Source organism: Octopus bimaculoides, chromosome 14, assembly GCF_046866305.1.
Source record: "Octopus bimaculoides isolate indiv1 chromosome 14, ASM4686630v1, whole genome shotgun sequence".
Classification (NCBI taxonomy): Eukaryota; Metazoa; Mollusca; class Cephalopoda; order Octopoda; family Octopodidae; genus Octopus; species Octopus bimaculoides.
This window is the reverse complement of record NC_142941.1, coordinates 17,997,033-18,024,250: the sequence shown is the minus strand read 5'-3', so window position 1 is coordinate 18,024,250 and position 27,218 is coordinate 17,997,033. Positions and strand designations below refer to the sequence as shown.

The window sequence follows — 27,218 nt, the reverse complement described above, 5'->3', positions numbered from 1 at the left end:
TAAATTTTTTTAGCCTTTATTGCATTGGAAATAATGTAAAAGTTTAAAATTAATTAGAAATATATGTCTATATCAATATAATCAGCAAAGCCTTGTTTTTATTCTGGTTCTTTATATTTTGTGTCCAAATCTTGTCAAAGTCAACTTTATTTTCCATGCTTCTGAGGTCGATAATTAAAGAATCAGTTAAGTACTAAGGTTGATTTCACTTTCTTTCTCTCTTATTCTCACTTTCTTCAAATTGGTTATACTGTACCATGCGAGGGGCTGTGGGTGGACCACTCAGAGTTTTCCTTTTTCCAGAAATAGAGAAAGGTTGATTGAGGGGTTAGCAATGTCTTCTCATAGAAAGACTGATTTATTACTGCAACTGTTGAAGGACAAAGCAATATGAAACGCAGCATGAAATGCAAATAAAGATGTATAGATGCCTTTGTCTCTATCAATATAATATTTATAGAAATATGTTTATACTTATAATTGATATTTATATAAATACATATAAACAATATCAAACACACATACTCGAGATATGTGTTTTGTATGTGTGTTCAATATGGTTTATATCCCTAGGGCTGCTTCTCATTCATACTTGAATAAATACATATATATATATATATAAACATAGTTAAGGGATCAGCAACAGTTGCTTCACCACATACCGAAGTTCAGAAATAGCAGCTAAAGTGCTAAAGCTATCTGTTGGAGCTTTAGCACTTTAGCTGCTATTTCTGAACTTTGGTATGTGGTGAAGCAACTGTTGCTGATCCCTTAACTATGTTTATAAATTTATAAGAACTTTTAAATAAGTTCTTCACGGAAGTGCTTGATAAAAATTATTAATTATTAATTTATTAAAAAATTAATATTCCTTTACCCTTTTATTTGTAATATATATATATATATATATATATATATATAATTTTTGGCAGAAGTACAGAATAGGCTGGTTCTATTTTACATATATGTCAGATACATTTAAGAAAGCATTGCATATCCCTGGGTTGAGGGGAGAATGAACTGAGGAATTTAGAGTTTATATCCTGCCACAAATATTTTACTGCATCTCTAATGAAGGCATTTAAGGCATTTAGCTCTTGTCCCTTTAACATTCAGATTACTTTATCAAATGTATTTAATCACAACACTTTTAATTAATTATGCATTTTCCTGTAACTTTGAGATTTTGATGATGTGACTGTATATTTTTAGAATGACATTGTAGGATAGGTATGAGAGTCCAGGTCTGGCTGGTTTGAACATAAAACAGGTAGAATATTTGGGCTGGATATGGTTGGTTTAAATGTTAAAGAGTTGATAGCCCACTTCACCTGGTACCACAAAACAAGTATAATTCATCAATATAAGTAGTGGTAGCATTGCCAAACTGAAGAGTGTTAGTTATCTATAATATTCTAATCAAGAGGAAAGAAGATTTTTCTCTTATCTGGTTAATGCTATAGAAACCAGAATTAAGTGTTAGCTAAGCTGACCTCAGTAGTACATGAAAAGATTAGCTTTGCTTATTTTCAACTTTACAAACAACTTTTTAATATGGGTGCACAGTCAAAGGCAGCAAGCTGGCAGAATTGTTAGCATGCAGTACAAAATGCTTTGCAGCATTTTATCTGTGTTTACGTTCTGAGTTCAAATTTCGCCGATGCTGACTTCACCTTTCATTTGTTCAGGGTTGATAAAATAAGTATCAGTTGAACACTGGGGTTGATGTAATTGAATTACTCACTCCTTAAAGTTGTTGGCCTTGTGCTAACATTTAAAACCAATATGGGTCCACAGTTTGTTTCTCATCTGTGGCTCTGTATTGTGTCTGTGACTCAGACCCATAAATTCAATAATCCACCTTCCAATACTTATGTTCCTAAGAGTATAAGGGGCATTGTATAGATGATGCATGCTTTGTTAAGTTGTGGTATCAGGTATATATTAACTGTTATACTTGGATACTTAGCATGAAGACAAAGTCTTCAAGACATGTAACTATGTCCCAGTAGAGCAAGGCAGTCATATACCCAAAGAGACAAAATGAATGTTATATTTAGAAAAAAATCAAGTAAGATCAAAGACAGTTTTAAGTAGCTTTGGAAGAGAGAAAGAAATATTAACTTGAATATTTATAAGTTATTCATTCACACATAAATGTGAGCATTTATTTGTTCAAAGCTGAGCTTTTCATTTATCACTTCTCTGAGTACCTCAGTAAAAAGAATGGATATGAGACTCAGAAGATACAGCAAAGAGAATTCTTAGCTTTTGATATAAACTTTACTATATGTGTTGCGTACTTTTCCTCTCATTGGTAAATTCATGTGTATGTATGTGTATGTTTATATGTGTGTACACACACATACACGCACACATATACAAATACATATATATGTTAGGTCAATAGGTAACTATGGTGTTACATTCTTTTTACCAATACTGTCTTTGTATTTTAATTTCATAGAAATTATAAATAAAAGAAAAAAATTGAAAAAAAAAAAGATGGAAAATGAAAAATGCACTTGTATAACCACTTTTGTGAAGTAATGAACATTGTCTGTTTTCATTCTTCTTCTTCCATTCGAATAATAGGGACCCCTGTTGAAAGAAAAAAAAAAGCATAGAGTAATTTTGGTAAAGGTAAAGAAACTCAGTCATAATCTACTGAAATTATAGAAATCAGAGCATGTCAGTTGTACAAACAACAATGGCAGTGTCAGCATCATCATCGTCATCGTCGTCGTCGTCACCGTCGCCGCCGCCGCTGCCACCAACACCACCACCACCACCACCACCACCACCACCACCACCACCATCATCATCATCATCACTCTACTGCATTCAGGTTTCTTGTATAAGGATAACTCCTTGCTTTCCTCTAACCAACATTGCATTCTTGCAAAAGTTTCATGAACAATACCTTTCACCTTTCACTAAGCCATGAACAGAGAAGTTATGATGGTTTCTTTCATTGAGACAGATAAATTCTATATTTTATAGGAATAGTAAATAAAATTTTGTGATGTTCATCTCCAAAAACATTAGAATTGTAAGTGAGGTAAAATGTCTTCAGCTGAGAATATAAGAATACAAGAATATAAGTCCTGTTGTAGATTTGACTTGCTACAGGAGCTTCCCCTAACTTATTTTTGAATATCCCTGTAATGTTAAGCAAAGAATTTAAAAGGATTTTGAAAATAAAAACAGCACAAACCATCAAGTTTCTTAAGTTTTGGTAGTTTCTTGGCCACCAAATCTCTCCAGTCTCCTGCAGCTGAATGCGATTCTTCAAGAGGATTTCCTGGAAATATAAACATTTCCAAACATGTAAATAAAATGTGTGTGCATTTGTTACCATATAGTGTGAAGTAAAATCAAAGTGCATAATTTTAATTATTCAAAAAAGTGTTGTGAAAATTAAAGTTGTGAAACCATTTCTTTAATCAAGAACTTGAACAGAATACTGTAACAGTCAGGAAGTATCTTATATCCTCTCCTAGACCAGCTTGTACATACTGTTCTTTCATTGCAAACACAGGATCATGAGAAGCCTATTCCAAATCACTTACTGCCAGCTGGGTTCATTATAATGGCTGACATGGTAATCAGCTATAGATTTGAGTCATAAATTGCTCTTTTTGTTTCCAGGTGCAGCACAACACAAAGCAACTCCTACCCATTTATTCCTATTCTTCTGTCTTATTTTTTTCCCTTCTCAAGCCAAGAAATAATAATAAAAGAGAACTAGTATAAATACAGAGATGTACTTGCATAGCAACTGACCTGATCTGAGATCGTTTGCTGTGGGGGAGGAAGAGGTGGAAAAAGAGGAGGGGAGGAGAGGAGGAGGTAGAAGAGCGTGTAAATGAAACATACCTACAAATACAAGATCTTCAAGAAGAGGTAGATCAGCCTGGAATAAAAGTAAAAAATTCATGTAAACAAAAAATACTTTAACAAATGAAATACAATTTCTGCTACAAATCATCATCATCGTTTAACGTCCGCTTTCCATGCTAGCATGGGTTGGACGATTTGACTGAGGACTGGTGAACCAGATGGCTACACCAGGCTTCAATCTGATTTGGCAGAGTTTCTACAGCTGGATGCCCTTCCTAACGCCAACCACTCAGAGAGTGTAGTGGGTGCTTTTACGTGCCACCGGCACGAAAGCCAGACAGCTGGTGCTCTGGCAATGATCACCCTCGGATGGTGCTCTTAGTGATTTATTGATACAGGTGCCATCACGATTTTGCTTTCGCTTACCCCAACAGGTCTTCGCAAGCCATTGTGTACTTTTCCATTCTTACATGGCTCAAATGCAATTTGTTTAAACAGATCTTTCAATGGCTGGATGCACTTCCTGTCACCAATCATCACCTGTTTCCAAGCAAAGTAATATTTTTCCATGCCCAGACATGTTTCCATAGAGGATTGGAATGGAATAATATTGCATATATGTTGAAGCATGTTTATAATTATTGCATGATGTCAAGACAAGGAGACACAAACATCCATGCATGCACATTGCTGTACTTGAGAAGACCTGCCCACCACAACAGAATTGAGATTCTAAAATCAAGGTGCCATGTAAAAAGCATTGGTGTGGGTGATGGTACCACATAAAAAGCATTGGTGTGGGTGCCAGTGCCACATAAAAAGGCATTGGTGGTGGTGCCACTTAAAAAGCAATGGTGATAGTGCCACATAAAAAGCACCCAGTACACTCTGTGGAGTGGTTGGCATTAGAAAGGGCACCCAACCATAGAAACCAAGCCAAAACAGATTATGGAACCTGGTGTAGCCTCTGACCTTACCAGTTCCTGTGAAACCATCCAACAACCCATCCCAGTGTGAAAAACAAATGTTAAATGATGATGATGATGATATGTTTTGTTGTAGTTAGCTCAATCTTTATTCTGTACTCATGAAATCAGAGTATTGCTGTTTCTGATAAAAATGTCTGAGTTATGTGTATGATATAATGATGAACTGTGTTTTGCAACTCTGTGATTTAAAGTTCAATCCCTCAGTGTAACAATTTAGAGAAATCTCTTTTTTGCCATTGCCTCCGGTTGACCAATACCTTCTTGAGTGGAATTTAGGAGATGAAAATCAAATGGAAGCATATCATATATATTTTCATTCATTTTTATGCTCACTTTTCCATGCTAGTTGGATTAAATAAATACTTAATATTGAAGCATTGTTTTACAGCAGGATGCTTCTCCTGTCACAAACCCTTACCTGTTCTTTAAGTAAGAGTTTAATTAAAGGGTATGTTAACCTCGTGAAGGGCTGGTTGCATCCAAGAAAATACTGGTTCAATACCTAATATTTTGGGGGAATGAAATTATCTTGAAACAATAGGTGTATATAAAGCATATAGTTTATATCTATTTAAAAGAAGAAAATGGAGATTAGGAAGTTAATAATTGTTTATTATTAACAACAAAGTTGTTTTCCTTTTGGATAACATCGGTGGCATGGAGAGGGGAGGCTGGTATGCACGGGCAACTGCTGGTCTTCCATAAACAACCTTGCCTGGACTTGTGCCTCAGAAGGGAACTTTCTAGGTGCAATCCTGTGGTCGTTCATGATCAAAGGGGGTTTTCACCCTTTATATATATATATAGTATGTGTATAATTCTTACAGACATATATCACCACCACAAGGTCCAGTCTTTGTTGCAGTGTGGTGGTTTGTTTGCCTCAATGACCATGACAACTATGCCCGTGGAAAACAAACTCCTTGTAGGACCTCCTATGCTGGACAGGTCAAAGGACAGAGACTAGATTAATATGTAGTTCTATATTTAAGAGACGAGGAACTATGTACATTATTTACATTTGACAGATATTTGTCCTCATCTTGTTTGTTGTTAACACAGCGTTTCGGCTGATATACCCTCCAGCCTTCATCAGGTGTCTTGGGGAAAGTTTTGAACCCGAGTTTTCATCCCTAAGGTATTTTTTGTTGTTGTTGTTGCTTTTTTCTTTTTGGTGAAACACTATTGGTGATTCAAGAAAAACTAGTGACAGACACCCATCTAAAAGAATGCACTAGTATACCAATAAGAAACTTGATGGAAATGTTGACCTTCTGTGTAGAAACTACCTACTTCAGTATGGACACTGATATATATCGACAAGAAGAGGGTTTAGCTATGGGTTTGCCATTATCACTGATAATAGCCAATATATACATGGAATACTTTGAGAATTTGGCTTTAGGATCAACACCATGAAAACAAACCCTATGGCTGCAATATGTTGATGACACCTTTAAACTCTGGCCCCACCAGGAAGATGTCCAAGTGTTGTTAGATCATGTGAACTCAATAAAGCTATCCATACAGTTCACAATGGAAAAGGAAAAAGACAATCAGCTAGCATTCCTGGATGTATTAATAATACGCACCAAGTATGGATTGAGGACATCCGTATACTGCAAGCCGACCTTCACTGGATGATACCTCAACTTCAATTCCCACCATCCATACAGTGTAAAGAGAGGGATTGCTCAGCTCCTAAAACATCATGCAAAGAATATAAGTAGTGATCGTGATACACACCAGGGAAAAATGATCAAGCTCATTAACAATCTATTAAGCAACAACTACCCCAAGAACATACTATCCACTCCAATTATGAAGAAAAGAAGGGATGAAACCAATAAACTATCCACAGTCTGTCTACCCTATGTGAAGGCCTCTCTGAAAAGATACAAAAGATATGCGGCCCATATGACATCAGGACAATATTCAAGAGTAATACAACACTTAGCAAATATCTCCAAGTAAAATCACCAATAGAAGAGAATATGACCAAAAACTGCATGTACTCCATCCCATGCAGCTGTGGTAGGTTATACAAAGGTGAAACATGTCGCCCCCTCAAAATAAGGCTAGAGGAACATCGTAAAGCTGTGACACGAGGAGATATTGATAAATCGGGTATAGCTGATCATGTATGGAAAAATGGAGACCACCTTCCCCTATGGGATGAAGTTAAAATAATAGACAGAAAACGCCAATGGAAAATGTGAAAACTAAAAGAAGCAGCACATATTCTAGGACACAACAACCTCCTAAGCAGACTGAGTGCAGATACGAATAGCGTATGGGAACCGTATTAAGGAAGGATAGGAAAATATTAGATTTATAAGCCCTAAAATTCACTGCATAATTGCCCACGTACATATGGAATAGTGGTTAAGAGCACAGGCTACTAACTCCAAGATTCCAAGTGACTTGAATAATGATAATAATAATATCAAAAAATACCTTAGGAATGGGAACCCAGGTTCAAAATTTCCCCAAGACACCTGATGAAGGCTGGAGGGTATATAGCTGAAATGTTGTATTAACAACAAACAAGATGAGGACAAATATCCGTCAAATGTAAATAATGTAGATTAATATGGACTGCCTCTCCCCAGAGGTAAAATGGGTTTGTATAGGGCCAAAATCCAAATCTAGAACTTGCAAAATTACAGAAATAATCAATAACAATTTGAAACCAACCAGAGCTAGGAGAAGAAAAGACAACCCAGATTTGAGAGCAGTGAAGAAAAGTCATCAATGCCTGTGTTCCATAGGGTTTCAAATTTTGGCAAAAGGTAAGTGATTTCAGAGGAAGAGTAAGTCGATTACATCAATCCCAGTGTTCAACTGGTACTTATTTTATTGACCCTGAAAGGATGAAAGGTGAAAGTGAACCTGGCGGCATTTGAACACAGAACATAAAGTTGGAAGAAATGCTGCCAAGCATTTTCCCAAGCATGGTAACAACTCTGCCAACTCACCACCATCTTATGTACTTTGATATTAATTATATTAATTGTATTTCTACTTACTAATTTATTGAATTCATTCCAGTCACTCACTACATTATTTGACATATATAATACCTGAAATAATAAACAAGAAATAATCTTTATATGTTACAGCCAATGTCAGCTTTTTTATTTGTTAGTTTTGTTATGCTGTATGAAGTTTCTCTCTTTCTCTCTCACACACACATGCATACATACATACATACATTAGTGTAGCTGGAGTGTGTGCCGCCTGGGGCAGCCCTTCCATTTGCCACCCGACTGGACCTCACAGAAAACATATATTGCTTATAGCAAACCCAAAAGTGCCAGCCAGGGCAGACTGCACCTATTGCCCCCCGCCCCAGCTACACTAGTGCATGCATACACACACATACACACATATACATACTACTTCCAGTTCAGATGCATTATGGTATATCATATTTGAAGGTTGGCAGTCAGCCATTTTCAATAAATACAGACATATACTATTCATGTTTTGTATACTACATTTAAATGTTTTAGATGGTAGCTGAGAATCAATTTGTTGCTGAATCCTAGACTCAACTGAACAACAAAACTCACTCTGCTTAATAGCTTCATTTCACTATCAGTCTTCAGTCATATTACAGATTGTATCAATTTACAATATTATAATAGTTACTTTCAATCACATCTTCATTAAACAGCAGAATGCAAATTTTTACAGATTCCAGTTGCTATCACCATAACAACAACTATTTTATGTTACCTAGGATACAAAATTTCATGTTACCTAAGATACAAAATAGAAAATAATTCTCTGCAAACTGACCTGGAAAGATTGAATCTCTTCATTGATTACCCAGTGCCTAGCAATACTAAACAGCCACAATAACTACTAGGTTTGTTAAGTTTGTAGTGGCACGAAATTATAGCCGCCATTGAGGAAGTACTATTCTGCGCATGCTCAAGGGACTTCACCACCGGAAGCCCCTCGAGTGCGCATGCATAGTAAAACTAGTACTTAAAGAGTTGGTTTCACTTTCTTAGACAGTTGAGCGAGAGACCTTCTACGTGACAACACCTCGCTCCTCATCGAAGCACTCTTCACCACGATGCTATCGATATTATAGCTATTTGCTCCTCTGGCATGCATCAAGGAAGTTGATTACAAATTAATCAGTGGCTGCTAAGCTGAGTGACACAGGATTTATAAACCAAGCATCATCAAAAATAAAACTTATTTTTATTATGTTGTTAATTGTTCTACTGTTCCTTAATATATAATGCTGTTGAAAGGTGATAGAGAGAGACATTAGTCTCTATTACAACTATCAACTTTTACAAGTTTCTTGCTAAATGGATATCTCTTTTCTTGAAACTAATTCAACCCCAGTTAAATCTTATTTTCCCTACCAAAGAAAGACACCTGGATGTTGCTCATCTGCTTAAAATTTCAACAGTTAATACCTTTCTCTCACCTATCTTAACTGAAATATCACTATATATTGAAACTGATGCTCCTGGGACAACAATCTCAAGTGTCCTTTCTCAGTGTAACAAATCACTCAAAATTCACTTTCTCCTTGACTAAATTTCTTGTCAAAAGATAATCTATGACTATCACAGAAAGTGTTAGGAAATGTAGAACATTTTCACTTTGAGGCCATTTTACATTAGACACTGATCAACAAGTAGTCATTTCATATTTAATCACAAAAGCAGAAGGGAAATGAAGATAAGATAAGATTGGCCAGAACTATCACTAAAAAGTTCCTAGCTTTGGGTAAAAGAAAATACAGGGGATCAGTTAATTATGATTTTATTTAACCTATTCCCCTCTCAGAGTCATTCACCTATTGTAGTGGTCCTTCAGTTTTCTAAGCCCTGTAAAAGAACTTAGAAGGTTGGGCCTCCAACCAGGCCTTTTGTGATATTTTTAAAACCAGGAACTTTTCAGCACACCCTTGTACAATTATGACATAAGAGATAACACAGCTGCTAATACTCTTGCCAGATGCACTGTGTCAAATCTAAGAACTTTGCAAAATGTTAAAAAAAAATGTTAAAAAACTTACAGTGAAAGCATTGCATATTCAGAATTGAAATCACAATTCTAGTCATCTCTTCATGCTAAACATTTCATTTCCACACATCTGTGTTGGCTTGAAAGGCTTTCTACCAACATATAACTCTTACAGCTACTTGTTTATGATTATAGATCAATATTCAACATTTCTTGTGTTTCTGTGTTTAGATACTCAGACAATTGAAGTGACAAAGCCTAACCAGAAGATACAGCCCCCTCTGAAAGTTTGAGTTCTCTACAGGAAATCTATTAGACTCTGAATCTACTGAAGAGACATATATTGTAGATTGCTGCAGTGTTGACCTGTTGACGAGTCAATCCAAGACAAATCCTAGGTCTGCTGATGATTGCTGCAGTAATGTGCTGAGAAGTCAGACTCAACAAATATGAGGGCTGGAGCAGTCCAGCAACAGCCTTGTTAGAGGAGGAAGTTAAGCTCCACCACTTATAGTTCACTAGCAGTATAGCCCGGCTTTGCCCGGGATTAAGTTGGGATTATTAAGCTAATCAAGTTCTTTATTTCAAACCAAACGAAGTAACATGACGTCAAATTTGGGCAGAATCAGTGTAGCAACTGGAGTGAATGGGTTGAGAGTTTGATCGGCAGAGGTGATCAGGTTACACATGCCATCCCTTTGAAAACACCACCGACCTCTTTCTAGCATATTGGATGTCCACCTAGTGGTCATCCCTTATATACGTGTAATACAATTTTTTCTGAATTTTCAGATTTGTTATATGCTAGGCCACTTGGTTTTAAATTGAATTAATATTCAATTTATCATCCTATCTATATGAATATATATATATATATATATATATATATATATATATATATATATATATTTATATGAGCAACACATACATACACACATGCACGTATGTACACCAATTGCATACATATTTTTTGTATGCATACATGTTCGTATGTGTGTGTGTGTGTTGCCCGTATATCAACAAAACACACACACCTTGCCTTACATATATATATGGATAAATGATTTGAAAGAAATATATTTTGGAAATGGTGATTTACAGTACAATACCTAGAAACGTGAAAATCAGACCACATGGGTTTGTTTACATCAATTCGGCAGAGATAGAGAGAGCGCGCTTTCTCTCTCTATCTCTCTCCTTCCCTTATACACATTTATCTCTCTTTCTTTCTTTCTCTCTCTCCCTGTCTCACACACACACACATGCTGCTCTCTCACACTAACAAAATAACTTCACATACACACCACACTTTCTGTCTCGCATACTCACTATAAAAAGATAGCGTCTATTTCTTTTTGGCAACATGTGTTTTGTGTGTAATGTTACTGTGTGTGTGAGAGAAGGAGAGAGAGAAAGAAAGAGAGAAAGAAAGAGAGAGAGAGAGAGATAACTGGCATGTGTGTGTAAGGGAGGGAGAGAGAGAGAGAGATAACTGGCATGTGTGTGTAAGGGAGGGAGAGAGAGAGAGAGGGTATTTTTTTCTTACCACACAACTGTTAAGAAATAGCTGCCCTCTCCTACTTTTTTTTTGTCAGACGGTGGCCAAGAAAATGTATCTCTCCTTCACCCTCCCTCTCACAAACATACAATTTCTCTCTCTCTCTCGCCTTCACGCACGTACGCACAGATTTGACTTCGCCATGTCAACAAACTTCAAAATTGGTAAAAGTTTATCGATTTTTACAGCTATACGCGGGTACCTCTGAGAGAGAAAGTTCACTAAAATGCACATAGGGTCATTCCGAATCTTCTCCTAAAATTGGAGCGACATGCGTGCTAATTTGTGGGCGTGCATAACCCACATTCACGTACACACACACACAAACATCGTCTGTTTTATAGATATAGATTGTCACAGATTTTCATAATGTAAAGTGCTTATAACGATAATTTTCATTAAAATCATGTTTGTTAACATATTGCTTTCAAATTTTGGCACAAGGCCAGCAACTTTGAGGGTAGGCATAAGTCACTTAAATCAACCCCAGTGCTCAACTGGTACTTCGTTTATTGACCCCAAAAGGATGAAAGGTAAAGTCGAGTCGACGTCGCAGAATTTGAACTCAGAACATAAAGACAGACAAAATACTGTTAAGCATTTTCCCTGCATGGTAACGATTCTGCCAGTTCGCCACCTTAACGTTTGTTAACATGTTGAAACTACACACCACTAAAAAAAAAAAAAAAAAAAAAAAAAAAAAAAAAACCTTTAGTTTTCTGTAGTGATTTAAGGGAGAATACTCTGGAGCATTATTTTCTTGCATGTTAAAATACTCCATAGCATCTCGTGGCTTGCATACCTCTCACAAACCATTCGTCCTCACCTAGTTTTCTTATTTGTCACCAGACCACAAGGCATAGTACCCTGTTAAAGGCCTACTCCAAGTCACTGAATGCTTGGTATAGTAGCTTGCTCTTTATTAAGAACCTCTGTAGTTGCTTCACTATGAAGAGGGCAGCACTAATATCCTGTACCAGCACAAACCCAAACTACATCACATCAAAGCTATTTCTTCCTGATTAGTTCATAACTTGGTCTATCAGTTTGAGACCTCAGTAGTTGCTTCTAAAACATTCTGTTATCTTTACAGGAGCTGATGATACTAATGACTCCTTCCTGAACAACTTGATTAGTTATGCAAATGACTAATGAATGTGAGTTAGTAATGAGTCCAAAGAGGGATTTAGCATGCAGATAAGTGTCCATCAGGGCCTCGTTTCCAGCTCTCTCATATGTATCTTAGTTCTCTCCAGGCCATAAAGAGGAATTTAAAACTGGCTGTCTGTGGGTACCTCTGTATACTGATGATCCTAACTATATCTAGAATCATGAATCTTAGAGTAAACCTACTAAAAACAAAGCAGGAAAGAAAATAGGACATTACTGCCAGTCAGAAAACAAGTAAGTTTTTCAGATTTTGGTATAAGGCCAGCAAATTTAGGCAAGTGGGTAAGTTTGTTACATCGACCTCAGTGTTCAACTGGTACTTATTTTATTGACCTTGAAAGGGTGAAAGGCAAAGTCGATCTTGGTGGAATTTGAACTCAGAACATACAGATGGATGATATGCTGCTAAGCATTTTACCCAACATGCTAACAGTTCTGCCATCTTGCTGCCTTAAGCAAGTTAGATATTACAAAATAAATAAATAAATGAATGATAAAAAAATAAAAGGAACTTGAATGCAATATAGGAGGCATAGATATGAAAACCAATAAATAAAGTAACACCCACATTTGTGTATGAAATTATATAAAGGCCCAGGCATGGCTGTGAAGCAAGAAGCTTGCTTCCAAACCACATTGTTCAGAGTTCAGTCCCACTGCATGACACCTTGGGCAAGTGTCTTCTACTATAGCCTTGTGAGTGGATTTGGTAGAGGGAAACTGAAAGAAGCTTGTTGTATATATGTATACAGACATACATGTGTGTGTGTGTGTGTGTGTGACTTTGTGTTTGTCCTCCACCGCTGCTTGGCACACCAACACCAGTTATCAAGTGGTGGTGGAAGTCCAATACAATAAGCATGAGGCTTAACAAAAAATAAGTACTGGGGTCAATTCATTTGACTAAAACAAATTGCTTAAGCTGGTGCTCCAGCATGTATGATGGGATTCAACACAGTTTGTCTATCAAATTAACTCACAAAGAATTGGTTGGCCTAGGGTTATAGTAGAAGACCCTCGCCCAAGGTGCTGCACAGTGAAACTGAATCTGAAACCAAGTAGTTGGGAAGCAGACTTCTTACCTCACAGCCATGGCCCTTCTTCCTATGACTAAGCTGTCACTAGATTTGAGCATTCGGAATACTAAAAGAGTTCAAATATATTATTACTTACCCGTAGATTCTTCAGAACATTGATACCTTTCAGTTTTTCTATTGAGTTGTAAGAAATCCATAGCTGTTCAAGTGTTTCCCCAACAGCATCCTTGAAAATAGACAAGGAGTTTCTTGACTTTTAACTTGAATAATCAATCAACAACAGAATTATGGCTCTTCCCTGTTGAATACAGTCACAAGAATCTAAGTAAACCAGAGGCTATTGTTGTTTAGCTTCAGGTCAGCTTTGACAGAGCAAGTCTATGACAAAGGTATTTCTGTCACAATTCCCTCACTTTTTTCCCAAACATATTGCATATAGAACTGTAGTAACGCCTGCGCATGCGTAGTCTTACGCATGCGTAGAATTAATAAAGCAAGCGTTTCCCACTCAATTCATTCTCTTTCACGCTGGCCAGCGATTGAGCAAGGACGTGTGTTTAAAGCTGTCTCAACATCTTTCGGTCTTATACTCGACAGCTTGTTATTCTCACCTCTAAAGATGTATAACTAAAAGATATGTATGTTTTACCAAGTAAATAAATGTTGTTTAAGTTGTTTAGTCTGGAGTTCAGCGTTCCGTCTATTTCTTTAATTTTATAGTAGAAAGTCAGGTATACAATCTAAAGATGTATAACCCACTTTCTACTAAAGAACACTATTATATACATTATTCAACAAGTCTTTCCCTTGTCTTTTTTTTAAAGACAATAAGATGTGATTTGAAGGAAATTTAACTGTGAGCAAATTAAATTTAAATTTAGCCAGATAGCTTTTCCAAAAAAAAACAAAAAAACAATCATGCTATAGTAATTGTAAAAAACAAAAAAAGAAAGGAAGAAAGGAAAAAACACAAAATCTATAATTTTGTTACAAACTTACCAAACCAGTTAGAACTTTGATTTTGTTTCTACCCAAAGAAAGTATTTTCAAATTTTCTGAAAATTTATTGAAAATTGTGAATTTAATATTTGATTAAATTTATAAAATTTTATTGTAATACTTGGAGATAGTCATTTGTTTTGCCATTTAAACAGATGCACTATTTATTTAATCTTCACTTGAGTTTTTATTTGTATTATCTTTTAGCTTATACAGCTGTCAAAGTTCGTTCATCACGCATTCTTTAATCTCATCAGTAACTCTCTTTGACATATGTATAAACTAAAATTAATACGAATAATTATTGTTAGTTTATACATCTGTCAAAGAGAGTCACTGATGAGGTCACAGAATGTGTGACAAAAGTGAAGATCGTATAAATAGTACATATATTTAATTGATAAAAGAAAAAAAAAAATGACCATTCCCAAGTATAACTATACCTCTTTCTACGCATGTTTTCACATCAAGAATCTTGCAAAACAAATACATAAATATATAAAATTTTAGATCTACATATAATTTGAATAAATATTACTTTGTCAGTTTAAAATATCATGAAGGCTCCCCTTTCATTAAGCACTTACTTGCCTTTCAGAATTGGACAAGAATGGACATTAAAGATTTGATCTTCATGCTATTTCAATTTCACCCTTTATCTTTTGTTTGTTTCAGTCACCAGACAGCGGCCATTCTGGGGCACCACCTTGAAGACTCTTTAGTCAAATGAATCAACCTCAGTACATTTTTTTAATATCTGGTACTAATTCTATCATTCTCTATTGCCAAACCCCTAAGTTACAGGGATGTAAACACACCAATACTGGTTGTGAAGCAGTGGGAGGGGGGAGATGACAAACACAGACACAAAGACATACATACACATATTATATAGATATATAAACATGTGTGTGTGTGTGTGTGTGCATGCGTGAGTCAGTGTGTAAGTCATCTGAGAGTTCATAAGTTGCGAAGAAATGCACTTGTATATCTGTCAATAGAGTGGGAAAGTGTCTTCTAGTATAGTCTTCTGCTGACCAAAGCCCTGTGAGTGGATTTGGTAGATGGAAACTGAAAGAATCTTATCATGTATATGTGTGTGTGTGTGTGTGTGTGTGTGTGTGTGTGTGTGTGTGTTTGTGTTTGTCCCTCCCACCACCATTTGACAACTGGTATTGGGCTTGTTTACATCCCTGTAAATTAGCAGTTTGGCAAAATAGACTGATAAAATAAGTACCAGGTTTAAAAAAAGTAAGTACTGGGGTTGATTGATTCAACTAAAATTCTTCAAGGTGACTGAAGCAAGTAAAAGATAAAAGGATTAAAAAGGTTTCTTTTTTTTCTAATGTAAGCACCATAAAACAGATAAGATTTTGATTAGCTTAGATTTTAACCCAGTTTCTACCCTACATCATTGCTTTCTTATTCCACTAACTTAAATGAAGTAGCTTAAAATTGTAATAAATTCATTAAAATTACACAAAACAAACTTACTGAGCCCATTCAAATTTGCAATTTTTTCAATATTATTTGTAGACAATGACAAATGCCTATAAAAAAGAAAATGAAAAATAATTCCACTCAGCTAAATTTTCAGCTTTTATCACTTGAACATGTTAAAAATACACACACACATAATGTATGTGTATGTTTGTGTGTATATCTATCTGTATGTGTGTATGTATGTGTGTGAGTGTGTGTGTGTGTGTGTGTGTGTGTGTAGAAGTGGCTGTGTGGTAAGTAGCTTGCTTACCAATCACATGGTTGCGGGTTCATTCCCACTGCATGGAACCTTGTGCAAGTGTCTTCTACTATAGCCCTGGGCCGACCAAAGCCTTGTGAGTGGATTCGGTAGACGGAAACTGAAAGAAGCCTGTCGTATATATGTATATATATATATATATATATATATATATATATATATATATATATATATATATATATATATGTATGTGTGTGTATATGTTTGTGTATCTGTGTTTGTACCCCCAACATTACTTGACAACCGATGCTGGTATGTTTACGTCCCTGTAACCCAGTGGTTCGGCAAAAGAGACCGATAGAATAAGTACTAGGCTTACAAAGAATAAGTCCTGGGGTTGATTTGCTCGACTAAAGGCAGTGCTCCAGCATGGCTGCAGTCAAATGACTGAAACAAGTAAAAAAAAGAATATATATATATATCTGTGAATGTGTGTATTCAAAAATTATGGAATGGAGTAGACAAAGTCCAGGCTACATATGTTTCATAGCTAGCGGAACCTCAGAAGTAGTAAATATGTACAGACAGACAGACAGATAGATAGATAATATATATAAATGTCACAGGCATTTACAATAATATATTTAACCATTATAGATTCTTTATACAATAATTCTTTATAAAATAAAGCTTAGTTGTGTAACTGATTTAGAAAACAAAAGTAATAAACAAGAAAACTTAAAGCTAAAAAAGCAATTGAGTTGCACATATTCATTAACTGTCATATTAGATATGACGTTAGACAAGTGATATCCAATATTTTTGCTCAACTGATCCTTTCAGCTCTATATCTCAAATCCAGTTTCTGTTACCATTAGATTTACTTAGAAGAATGGGATCTTTTCTGTTTGGCTTTCACCTTTCAATTCCTTCAGTTTTGCTTCTATTGATTTCAAATTTGATGTATTGATGTAACTTTGTATGCTAATTATGGAAATAAAGTTCATTTTGTCTTAAATTAATAAATAAAAAGTTAATAGGTTTTGAATTAACAAACTTTGGATAATTTTAGCCAATTGAAAACCTGTTTCCATAGTAACAAGCCAAGCTGTTGTGAGTCTGCTTACCTGTCTATTTATTTATTTTTTTTTGTAATATAATGCTCTGAATTGAACTACAGTTTGTTTTATAAACCAAATTTGAAAATTTTCACTTAATTTAAAAATTTTCAAAAATGAAGAAAAGATTCTAAGAAAATAATAAGTCAAGGCATTGTAAAAAGGATAACAATATCCCTTAAGAATACCTTTACTCAGAAAACCTCTTTAATCTTTTAGCGTTCACATTATTCTGTCAAAAGTAATTCTTATTTATTCACATGTCTTGAATTAATCTTGCATTACCTTGAAGCTTTGAGATTTTAATGAGGTAACTGTTAATTTTTATGAATGATAGTGTCGGGTTGGTGCGAGAGGCCAAATCTGGCCAGTTCGAACATAAAGCAGGTAGAATATTTTGACCGGATATGGCCTGTTTAAGAATTAAAGGGTTAAGCTTCTTGGACTATAGTAGATAGTAGTGTTCACTTTGGGAATTATTGCATTATACAATGTTGTAAGATGGTGAGCTGGCAGAATTGTTGTGGCATTGTACAAAACACTTAGCAGCAGTTCTGTTCTTCTGGCTTCACATTTTGAGTTCAAATATAATCAAGGTTGACTTAACGCTTGATTCTTTTGGGGGTTGATAAAACAAGTACCAGTTGAGCACTGGGGTTGATGTAATTGACTAACCTTGCTTCTTGCTTGCCTAATGCTCTTGCTTCATGGGGCTAGGGTCATCCCAGGTTAGTGGTCCCTTCATGCAGAGAGCCCACCTGGTCCATCAGTGCTTTTCCATTGCTGGTAGTCTCGTGCCAGCCTCTCTATATCCTCCAAGGTGACACTGAGCCTCTGGGGATCATCCACAATCATATCCAGCCATCTGGTGCGGGACTTGCCATGAGGCCTTTCCCAGTTTGCAGCTGCTCCGTCGAATGAGAGTAAAGACTTGGTAGGGTAATCTAGTGAGAGATGGAGGACATGTTCATACAAGCTCATACAGCTTGAGCCATTATTAGAAAGGATTATACAATGTTGTTGTTCTTGTTGTTATTTAACCTCAACTCAACCCTGATAGAACAGCCACATCAACAATCAAAGCTATGGTAAAGGAAGGATTCTTAGCACCTAGGGACAAAGACATTTTTAGTACTCCAATTTTAATGAACAGTTATGATAAGCTAGAGTAAGAGTTCTCAAAATGATAGATGCCAGGGGGCATTCCACTGAAAAAAATATTTGATTTGCCCAACCTCTATATTAATGAGAAAATAAAATAGAGCTTGCATCCATAGCATTCTTTTTTCTTTTCCATAGTATGAAACAAAATCAAAAGTTTAAAATCCACCTAAATTTTATGAAACATGGCAAATTGCTTGCTCACTTTCAATCTCCACCCGACCAGCGATGAGAAACGCTAGGCTAGAAGAAATTTAGCTCCTCTTCACACCTGTTTTTGTTGGTGTCAACTCCACTACACGCCCAGCTTGGTACAGCTCTGGATCAAAGGGTATTTGAGGATCTTTCTGATTTGGCGGGCGCCACTTTTTATTTATGTTTAAGATCCGTATTGACCCGCCAAATCAGAAAGATCCGTATTTGAAACACACATTATATCATATTTTCATATGGACTATCGTTTTATAAGACAGCAGTGTGTGATTTTAGGGATGTGCTGGCTGCTATTTCTAGCAGGTTTAGCGATCATATAAATGCCCTTTCATTGGTTCAAGATACGGAAGTTACCTTTATACTAACACAGTATGAGAAATTAAGTTTGCATCTTGCTGTCTAAACAGCATAATTTAATACAGGACAAAAGTGTCACGCAGTGATGTTTATAGATAATTGTTTTATTACAGGTTCGAATATGCCTCAAGAACTGACAACAAACAAGTTTGTAACATAATTTAAGTTACTGTAGCTCGTCCGCTATTCACGAAACAGGGGAGTTAACTCCTTAAGCTTTTAAACCTGTGAACAGATGTTAATGCAGAAACAGTAAATGTTTCAACACCTATTTACCAAAAAAAAAAAAAAATATATATATATATATATATATATTTCCTTCTCAAGACACTATGGCATACCTAACACAGCTGTGTAGGTATGCCATATTTTCTTGAGAGGGGGGAAAAATTGATGGGAACGCACACATCCATATTGATACACATTACAACACATCTACAAAATGAATCTTAAAATTTTGAAAAAATTATGAGATGTCAGTAGATATGTATACATTCCCACCAATCTTTTTTTCTCACATTCAGTTTCTATATAACCGTAATCTACCCCATCTGAAAGCTAATTGTAGCAAATTTCATTAAAAATGATCCATTTTTCTGAAAGTTATGAGAAAACAAAGTGAATTATCTAAAACGTCTTTTCACAACAAATTTCGAAATAGTCGTAATTTAGATTATCTGAAAGGTATTTGTAGAAAATTTCTTTAAAAAAATATATCTCCCCCACTCTTTTTTTTTTTTTTTGAAAGTTATGAGGAAACAAATTCGAATAGGGAAGAGGCTCAGTTGTGTAGGTATACTGACAATATAAGATTAAACCATCTAAACGTAATTTTGTTTAGAAAGTTAATGCTTTTTAGGAATTTCTGTGCTTCATATCGAAAATGCAAGAAAGGCGAAAGCTAAGAACAAGACCTACACTAGGAAGTGTGGAGCCCAATTAGAGAATTGTCAGTGGTGTCCTCTGCTCTACAAAAGTTGAAGATTGAGGTTTTATGCTTTGTGTTGAATGCCAGTCCCAGCTAAAAAGCATTGAGACATTGAGGCTCCACCATTACCCACAATGATATACTTAAAAAACTCTTCATAATGTCCTCCACTCAAGCACGTGTGCAGGACTCTCTCTTGGTGCGGGGTCCAATTTGAACAAATCTGTCTAATTGACTTAAAACTGGCCCTGTATAAGAATAATGATGGTGTCGATAATGGTGGTAGTTTTTGTATGATGATAACGACGGTGGCAGCCTTAGGGAAGACAGGGGTTGTTGTCATAGTGATTGCAGTCACGACTATGATAGATAATTCTTTCTACTATAGGCAGGCACAAGGTCTGAGATTTGTTGGGGCGGGGATTATTCAATTACATTGACCCCAGGATTCAACTGGTACTTATTTTATCGACCCTGAAAAAAAAAAAAATTAAAGGTAAAATCGACCTTGGTGGAATTTGAACTCAGAATGTGAATGCAGATGAAATGCTGCTGAGCAGTTTTTCCAGTGTGCTAACGATTCTGCCAGCTAATCATCGTATGATGATAATTGATCTTGATGATAGAAATTGTAAATGGTTGGCCTTCTATGAGAAAATACACTTACTCGCAAGCAGCTAATGTGGTCACTGTTGGATCAATCTTCTCAATGAAAGGAACTTGAAATGAGAAATTTAAAACTTTGGCTTCTACAGCTTTTTGACCTTCATTTTCCTTCTCCTGAAACAAATGTAGAAACCCAACTCAATCCAAATGTTTAATCAGAGAAATCAGTGTCTGTGTTTGTCCCCCCAACATCACTTGACAACCGATGCTGGTGTGTTTACATCCCTAGCAGTTCGGCAAAAGAGACCGATAGAATAAGTACCAGGCTTACAAAGAATAAGTCCTGGGGTCGATTTGCTCGACTAAAGGCGGTGCTCCAGCATGGTCGCAGTCAAATGACTGAAACAAGTAAAAAAAAAAGTATTTATATATATATATATATATCTGTGAATGTGTGTATTCAAAAATTATGGAATGGAGTAGATAAAGTCCAGGCTACATATGTTTCATAGCTAGCGGAACCTCAGAAGTAGTAAATATATACACACATATACATATATATGTACAGACAGACAGACAGATAGGTAGATAATATATATAATTGTCACAGGTATTTACAATAATATATTTAACCATGTTTGGTTAGCAAGAAATAGAAGATTCAATTGCTATCATCATTGCATTTTTAGTACAGCCTTGAACTGCTGTTTACAAGTGTATTTATACTTTTAAATGAATTAGAAGACGGCACCAAAAACTGGTGAGATTGATGGTCTCCACCCTGCCAAGACTGGTGAGATTGAAAAGAATGGCAGTCTACGGTATAAACAAACCTAAATTTACTAAAATAGGGGTTTAAGAAAGTTCTATCAGTGCACATTGCAAACGTCCAATCTAACAGGAAACGTCTGACTGAAGACATGAAAGATGGAGTCACCTATACTGCTAAGAACCCTTTAGAGGTGTGAAACCAATGGTCACTCTCTGACTGGCCATAACCAACAACCTTTTAAGTATATATATATATATATATATATACTTGTTTCAGTCATTTGACTGTCACCTGGTGGGGGGGGGTAGTTGAATAAATTGACCCCAGGACTTATTTTTTTAAGCCTAGTACTTATTCTATCAGTCTCTTTGGCTGAACCACTAAGTTGTGGGGATGTAAACACACCAACACCAGTTGTCAAGTGGTGATGGGGGGGACAATCACAGACAGAAAGACACATACACATAGATAGATAAATATATATATATATAAATATATATATATATATATATATATACACACACACACAACAGGCTTCTTTCAGTTTCTGTCTACCAAATCCACTCACAAGGATTTGGTCAGCCCAAGGCTATAGCAGAAGACACTTGCCCAAGGTGCCATGCAGTGGGACTGAACCCAGAACAATGTGGTTGGGAAGCAAGCTTCTTACCACACAGCCACGCCTCTATATGCACATATATATTTAATATAATTACTTAATCATGACGAAGGGCAGTGTTCACAACCCTTTTAGAGCCTCTGGAGGTATCAGAACTGACCCAAATGCTTGTAACAGAGTGGTCTCTGCTAATGGCATGCAACATCCAGGTGGTGGTATCAGACTAGATGATGGATTTAATTCTATCCACCAAATGTAGTTTAGTGCTGGCCTTCATTAACAGGAGGGTATTAATCATTTGGATGATACTCTACTCAGACTTTTACAAAGTGAGTGGACAAGTGAATTGAGTATTGTATTGTATTATGTCACTATTTCATGTCATGGGCCAAAATATTTAGCTAAAATATTGTTGTTTATCTCAAGCCAGCTTAGTTCAGCAAACCTGTGATCAAAGGCATTCAAGCTGTGGTCATCACAGCTTATTTTCATGTACAGTGTTTCTTGGACTATAATTATCAAGTGTGTTCTTGAATTATAAGTAAATAAATTGTTATTTCAGGGTGAGTTTGTTTGCTACTGTTTCTCGCAGTCCAAGCAACCATGCAGAGACTCACTCTAAAGTGTGTGTGTAAATAATTTTATATTGATTAATATACACTAAAAAAGGATGTGCACTTACCCATCTAGAAATAGCTTCCCTGATTGATGTTGGTTTGGCTGCCTGTTTTTGTTAAAAGATGTATCAGTAATATTTATTTTCAGTGGTTATGAAGTTTTATTTTCTTAAGAGAGAAATGTATTGAACAGAAAGCATACCTACACAAGTGTGACCCACTCCCATGACTTTCTCTTCCCATAACTTTCAGAAAAAGATGTATTTCCTTGATAAATTTTTCTACAAATACCTTTTGGATGGTGTAGATTCCAATTATACTGGAATTCAATGGAAAAATTTCTTTGCAGTGGGTGGGTGAAGAGTTTCTGATAATTCACACAAGCCGACTTTATTTTCTTGTAACTTTCGCGAAAAGGATAGATTCTAAATAAAATTTTCAACAAATAACCTTCAGATGATGTACATTATGATTATACCGAAATTTAATGTAAAAAGAAGAAAAGAAAATGGTGAAAGCGCACACACCTATTCAACTTGCATAACTTTTTGAAGTTCAAGTTTCCTTTTTATACATATATCATCATCATCATCATCGTTTAACGTCCGCTTTCCATGCTAGCATGGGTTGGACGATTTGACTGAGGACTGGTGAAACCGGATGGCAACACCAGGCTCCAGTCTGATTTGGCAGAGTTTCTACAGCTGGATGCCCTTCCTAACGCCAACCACTCAGAGAGTGTAGTGGGTGCTTTTACGTGTCACCCGCACGAAAACGGCCACGCTCGAAATGGTGTCTTTTATGTGCCACCCGCACAAGCCAGTCCAGGGGCACTGGCAACGATCTCGCTCGAAAATCCTACAGGAGCCAGTCAGGCGGTACTGGCAACGGCCACGCTCAAAATGGTGCATCTCATGTGCCACCCGCACAAGAACCAGTCCAGGGGCACTGGCAACGATCTTACTTGGCTTGCCGGGTCTTCTCACGCACAGCACATTTCCAAAGGTCTCGGTCAGTAGTCATCGCCTCGGTGAGGCCCAATGTACGAAGGTCTTGCCTCACCACCTCAGCCCAGGTCTTCCTATATATATATATATATATACATAAAGGTTATGAAGGGTATTGGAGTCAACCAAACCCTAAAGATACAGGCAAAACCGAGTAAGTGCTGTATACCGACTAGTTTTGCCCCTGTCGTTGTAGCAACATGAGTTACATGGATGTTTACTGTTTGAATGGAACTATACTCCAAGTACTTTTTCTTCTTTGTTCTTTCTTCTACGCATCACTCTCACTTCTTACTACAAATCTCCTCTTATAGATGTAATAATCCATTCCTCTACTATTACCGTCTCCGATGAAGGGATACATTGGATTTTCCCTGAAACAGCTGCAAGACTTTATACATAAAATATAATTCTAACTTTGCCATTGGACTCTTTATCTTTTTCTTTCTTTATACATACATATATATATATATATATAGTGGAGTCACAATGGCCCAGTGGTTAGGGCAGCAGACAGGCAGTTTTGATCCCCAGACCGGGTGTTGTGAATGTTTATTGAGTGAAAACACCTAAAGCTCCACGAGGCTCTGGCAGGCGGGGGAGAACCCTGGTGTACTCTTTCACCACAACTTTGTCTCACTGTTTCTTCCTGTTTCTGTTGTACCTGTATTTCAAAGGGCCAGCCTTGTCACACTGTGTCACGCTGAATATCCCCGAGAACTACGTTAAGGGTACATGTGTCTGTGGAGTGCTCAGTCAATTGCATGTTAATTTCACGAGCAGGCTGTTCTGTTGATCGGATCAACTGGAACCCTCGTAGTCATAACTGACGGAGTGCCACGAGACAATATATATATATATATATATATACATGTGTGTCAGTATGCATATGTGCGTGCCCACCATTTCTTTTTCTCACATTAAATTCTGTTGTAATCATGATCTACACCATCTGAAAAATATTTGTAGAAAATTTCATTAAAAAATATTCATTTTCCTGAAAGTTATGAGGGAACAATGTCTAGGCAGAAGGAGGGCACACTAGTGTAGGTATGCCAAACAAAATTTATACTTATATATTACTGGAATTTAGTTTGGCAGATGTCAGACTTAGGAAGCACTAAGAAGTTGGAATTTCTCCGTTTTGACGGGGATTTTTCAGATTTTCTTTTTCACGGTGCCCTTGGAAATGTTCTGGACTATCTTTTTAGCCAAAGAAAAAAGAAAAAAAATTGCGAAAAACGTATTTTTTACCCCCCCCACCACTAGGAGAGGGAAATATGAGTCGATTTTGGTCGATTTTGTGAGCACTACGCACGGTGGTTTCTGGGGGGGCTCTACACACTTAAAAAGCATAAGAGAAGCCTTTACGGTAAAAAAAAAAGTAAATATTTTCAGATGAAAAGGTGTGTGATTTGGCTGTTGTTTCTAGCATATCCCATGAGAGGTGAGGTTTAGGGTTGATAAAAATCATAAATTTAAAACAAAAAAATTTTAATAGCATAAATGAGTTTATGCTATTAATGGGGAGAAAACAGTGAAAGACATCAATACTTGTCAGGGTGAGAAAGAAACGAGGAAGGCGGTCATGGAATATGCTAGAAACAAGAGCCAAATCTCCCTTTAATTACACCTTTACGTCTGAAAATATCTACCTTGTTTTTAACAAAAGGCTTCTCCTATAGTTTTTAAGTACGTAGTGCCCACAAAATCGATTAAACTTGGGTTCTATAAAAAAAAAACCCATCATTTTTCGCATTTTTTTTTCTAGAAAAATAGTCAAGAGCATTTCAAAGGGCACAGTGAATAAAAAAAATCTAAAAAATTCCCGCCAAAACGGAGAAATTCCAACTTGGTGCTTCCTAAGTCCGACGTCCATTACCTTTATAGGATTGACATGTAATGTTGACATCGGTGGGATTAGAACTCAGAACTTGGAGTGGTCTCCCCTCTTTTCAAAATAATATTAATAATTTTTAAAGCAGCGAGCTGGCACAATCGCTAGCACACCGGACTAAGCATTTTGTCGGTCATTACGTTCTGAGTTCAAATTCCGTCAAGGTCGACTTTGCCTTTCATCCTTTTGGGGTCGATAAAATAAGTACTAATAGAACTCTGGGACCGATGTAATCGACTTACCCCTCCCCCAAAATTGCTGGCTTTGTACCAAAATTTGAAACCAGTATTAATACTTTTTAACGTAGACACAAGGCTGGACATTTTGTGGGTAAGGGAACAATCGTTTTAGTTCCTTTCTACAATAGGCACAAGGCCTGAAATTTTGGAGGGGGAGGAGGAGTAGTCGATTACATCGTCTCCAGTTCTTGACTGGTACGTATTTTATCGAGCCCGAAAGGATGACTTCAGCGGAATTTGAACGCAGAATGTAAAGACGGACGGAATGCCGCTAAGCATTTTGTCCAGCTCGTCGTCTTTTAGTCATTTTATACCGAACCTATGACGGATGAAAGACAAGAAGGAAGAAAATGGAAAGAAAGAAAAGCCACGCCAAAATAACGAACAATAACATTGTAAATGTAATTAAATAATCAGTTTGCTTATCTCCGCATATTGTGCAAGGCGGCTGATCGCGATGAAAGATGAAGGGAAAAGTCTTCAACACGTTTCTGTTAGTGCTGCTTATCTTATAATAACGAGCTTATTGTACACAGTGCTCAGGTTTACTACAACTGTCGGAATAAGTTAAAAGAGGCTCAGAAAGCAGTAAGTAATAGAAGCAATGATAGCCAAAAGTGCATGCATAGTACGGTGGATAAAGCACAAAAAAGACGGAAAAGTGAACAGTAAAAGAGTCTTAAAGAGGATAAATACGCCAAGAGTAAGGATTTTTTCAAGGGAACAAAATATTCCATGCTTCGACAATTCTGAGCATGAAAAAAATATTTCCGTTTTTTTTTGTTTTTGTTTCTTTTTTGTTTTGTTTTACTGATGAGTAGTTCCCTTTTGGAAATGCATCATTGACATGCCTATTCATTTCTATTCTTTCACAATAAAACTGAATTGAAGCTTAAAATATGAATATTTTAAAAATAACAACTCGTAGATTTAACAACATACCATAACTCATGAAAATTATTTACTTGTTGTCATGGAGATGCAATTCAGTTTATAAAATTAGAATCTGAAAATACCGGAAAAAAGAAACGAAACGAAATAAATTATAAAATTTAATATATATAATAAAATAAAACTGCAAAGTACTTAATTTTTACTTATAATACTCCGAATAATATTCTTTCTAAAATATTGTATAAACTAAAATATAGTTTTAGTAGCTTTGATGTAATTCTTTCTATAGCCATTCGGATCTTTTCCGTTTGGCTGCCACTTCTATTTTTGCTGTTTTTGTTATATTTGAAGCAATTGTTTCTAATTTAGACACAATGCCAGTAATGTTGAGGGAAAGGTATTAGTCGATTACACGACTCCAGCAATAGACTGCTGTTTTGTTTCATGGGATGATAGGTAAAGTTAATCTCGGCGGGAACAAATACCGTTCTATC

The 27,218-nt window shown here is 36.2% G+C and overlaps 1 protein-coding gene across 6 annotated transcripts; it reads right to left on the bottom strand.

Annotated features, from left to right (window-relative positions):
- Positions 1-26,833, bottom strand: LOC106883632 (dynein axonemal light chain 1). Of its 6 annotated transcripts, none has more exons than XM_089362463.1 (11): positions 26,773-26,833; positions 22,753-22,794; positions 20,741-20,853; positions 16,089-16,144; positions 14,595-14,650; positions 13,732-13,821; positions 7,862-7,915; positions 3,880-3,916; positions 3,218-3,304; positions 2,526-2,601; positions 1-293 (listed from the first exon to the last, which is right to left on the bottom strand). In XM_089362463.1, the coding sequence occupies exons 1-10, from the start codon at positions 26,773-26,775 to the stop codon at positions 2,567-2,569; spliced, it is 573 nt and encodes a 190-aa protein (XP_089218589.1). In that variant the 5' UTR covers positions 26,776-26,833; the 3' UTR covers positions 1-293; positions 2,526-2,566. The 6 variants fall into 6 exon arrangements, with proteins under 6 accessions (XP_089218589.1, XP_089218588.1, XP_014790214.1 ...); XM_089362462.1 differs by having other exon boundaries at positions 2,538-2,601; XM_014934728.3 differs by having other exon boundaries at positions 1-2,601.
- Between the last annotated feature and the right edge of the window lie 385 nt (positions 26,834-27,218).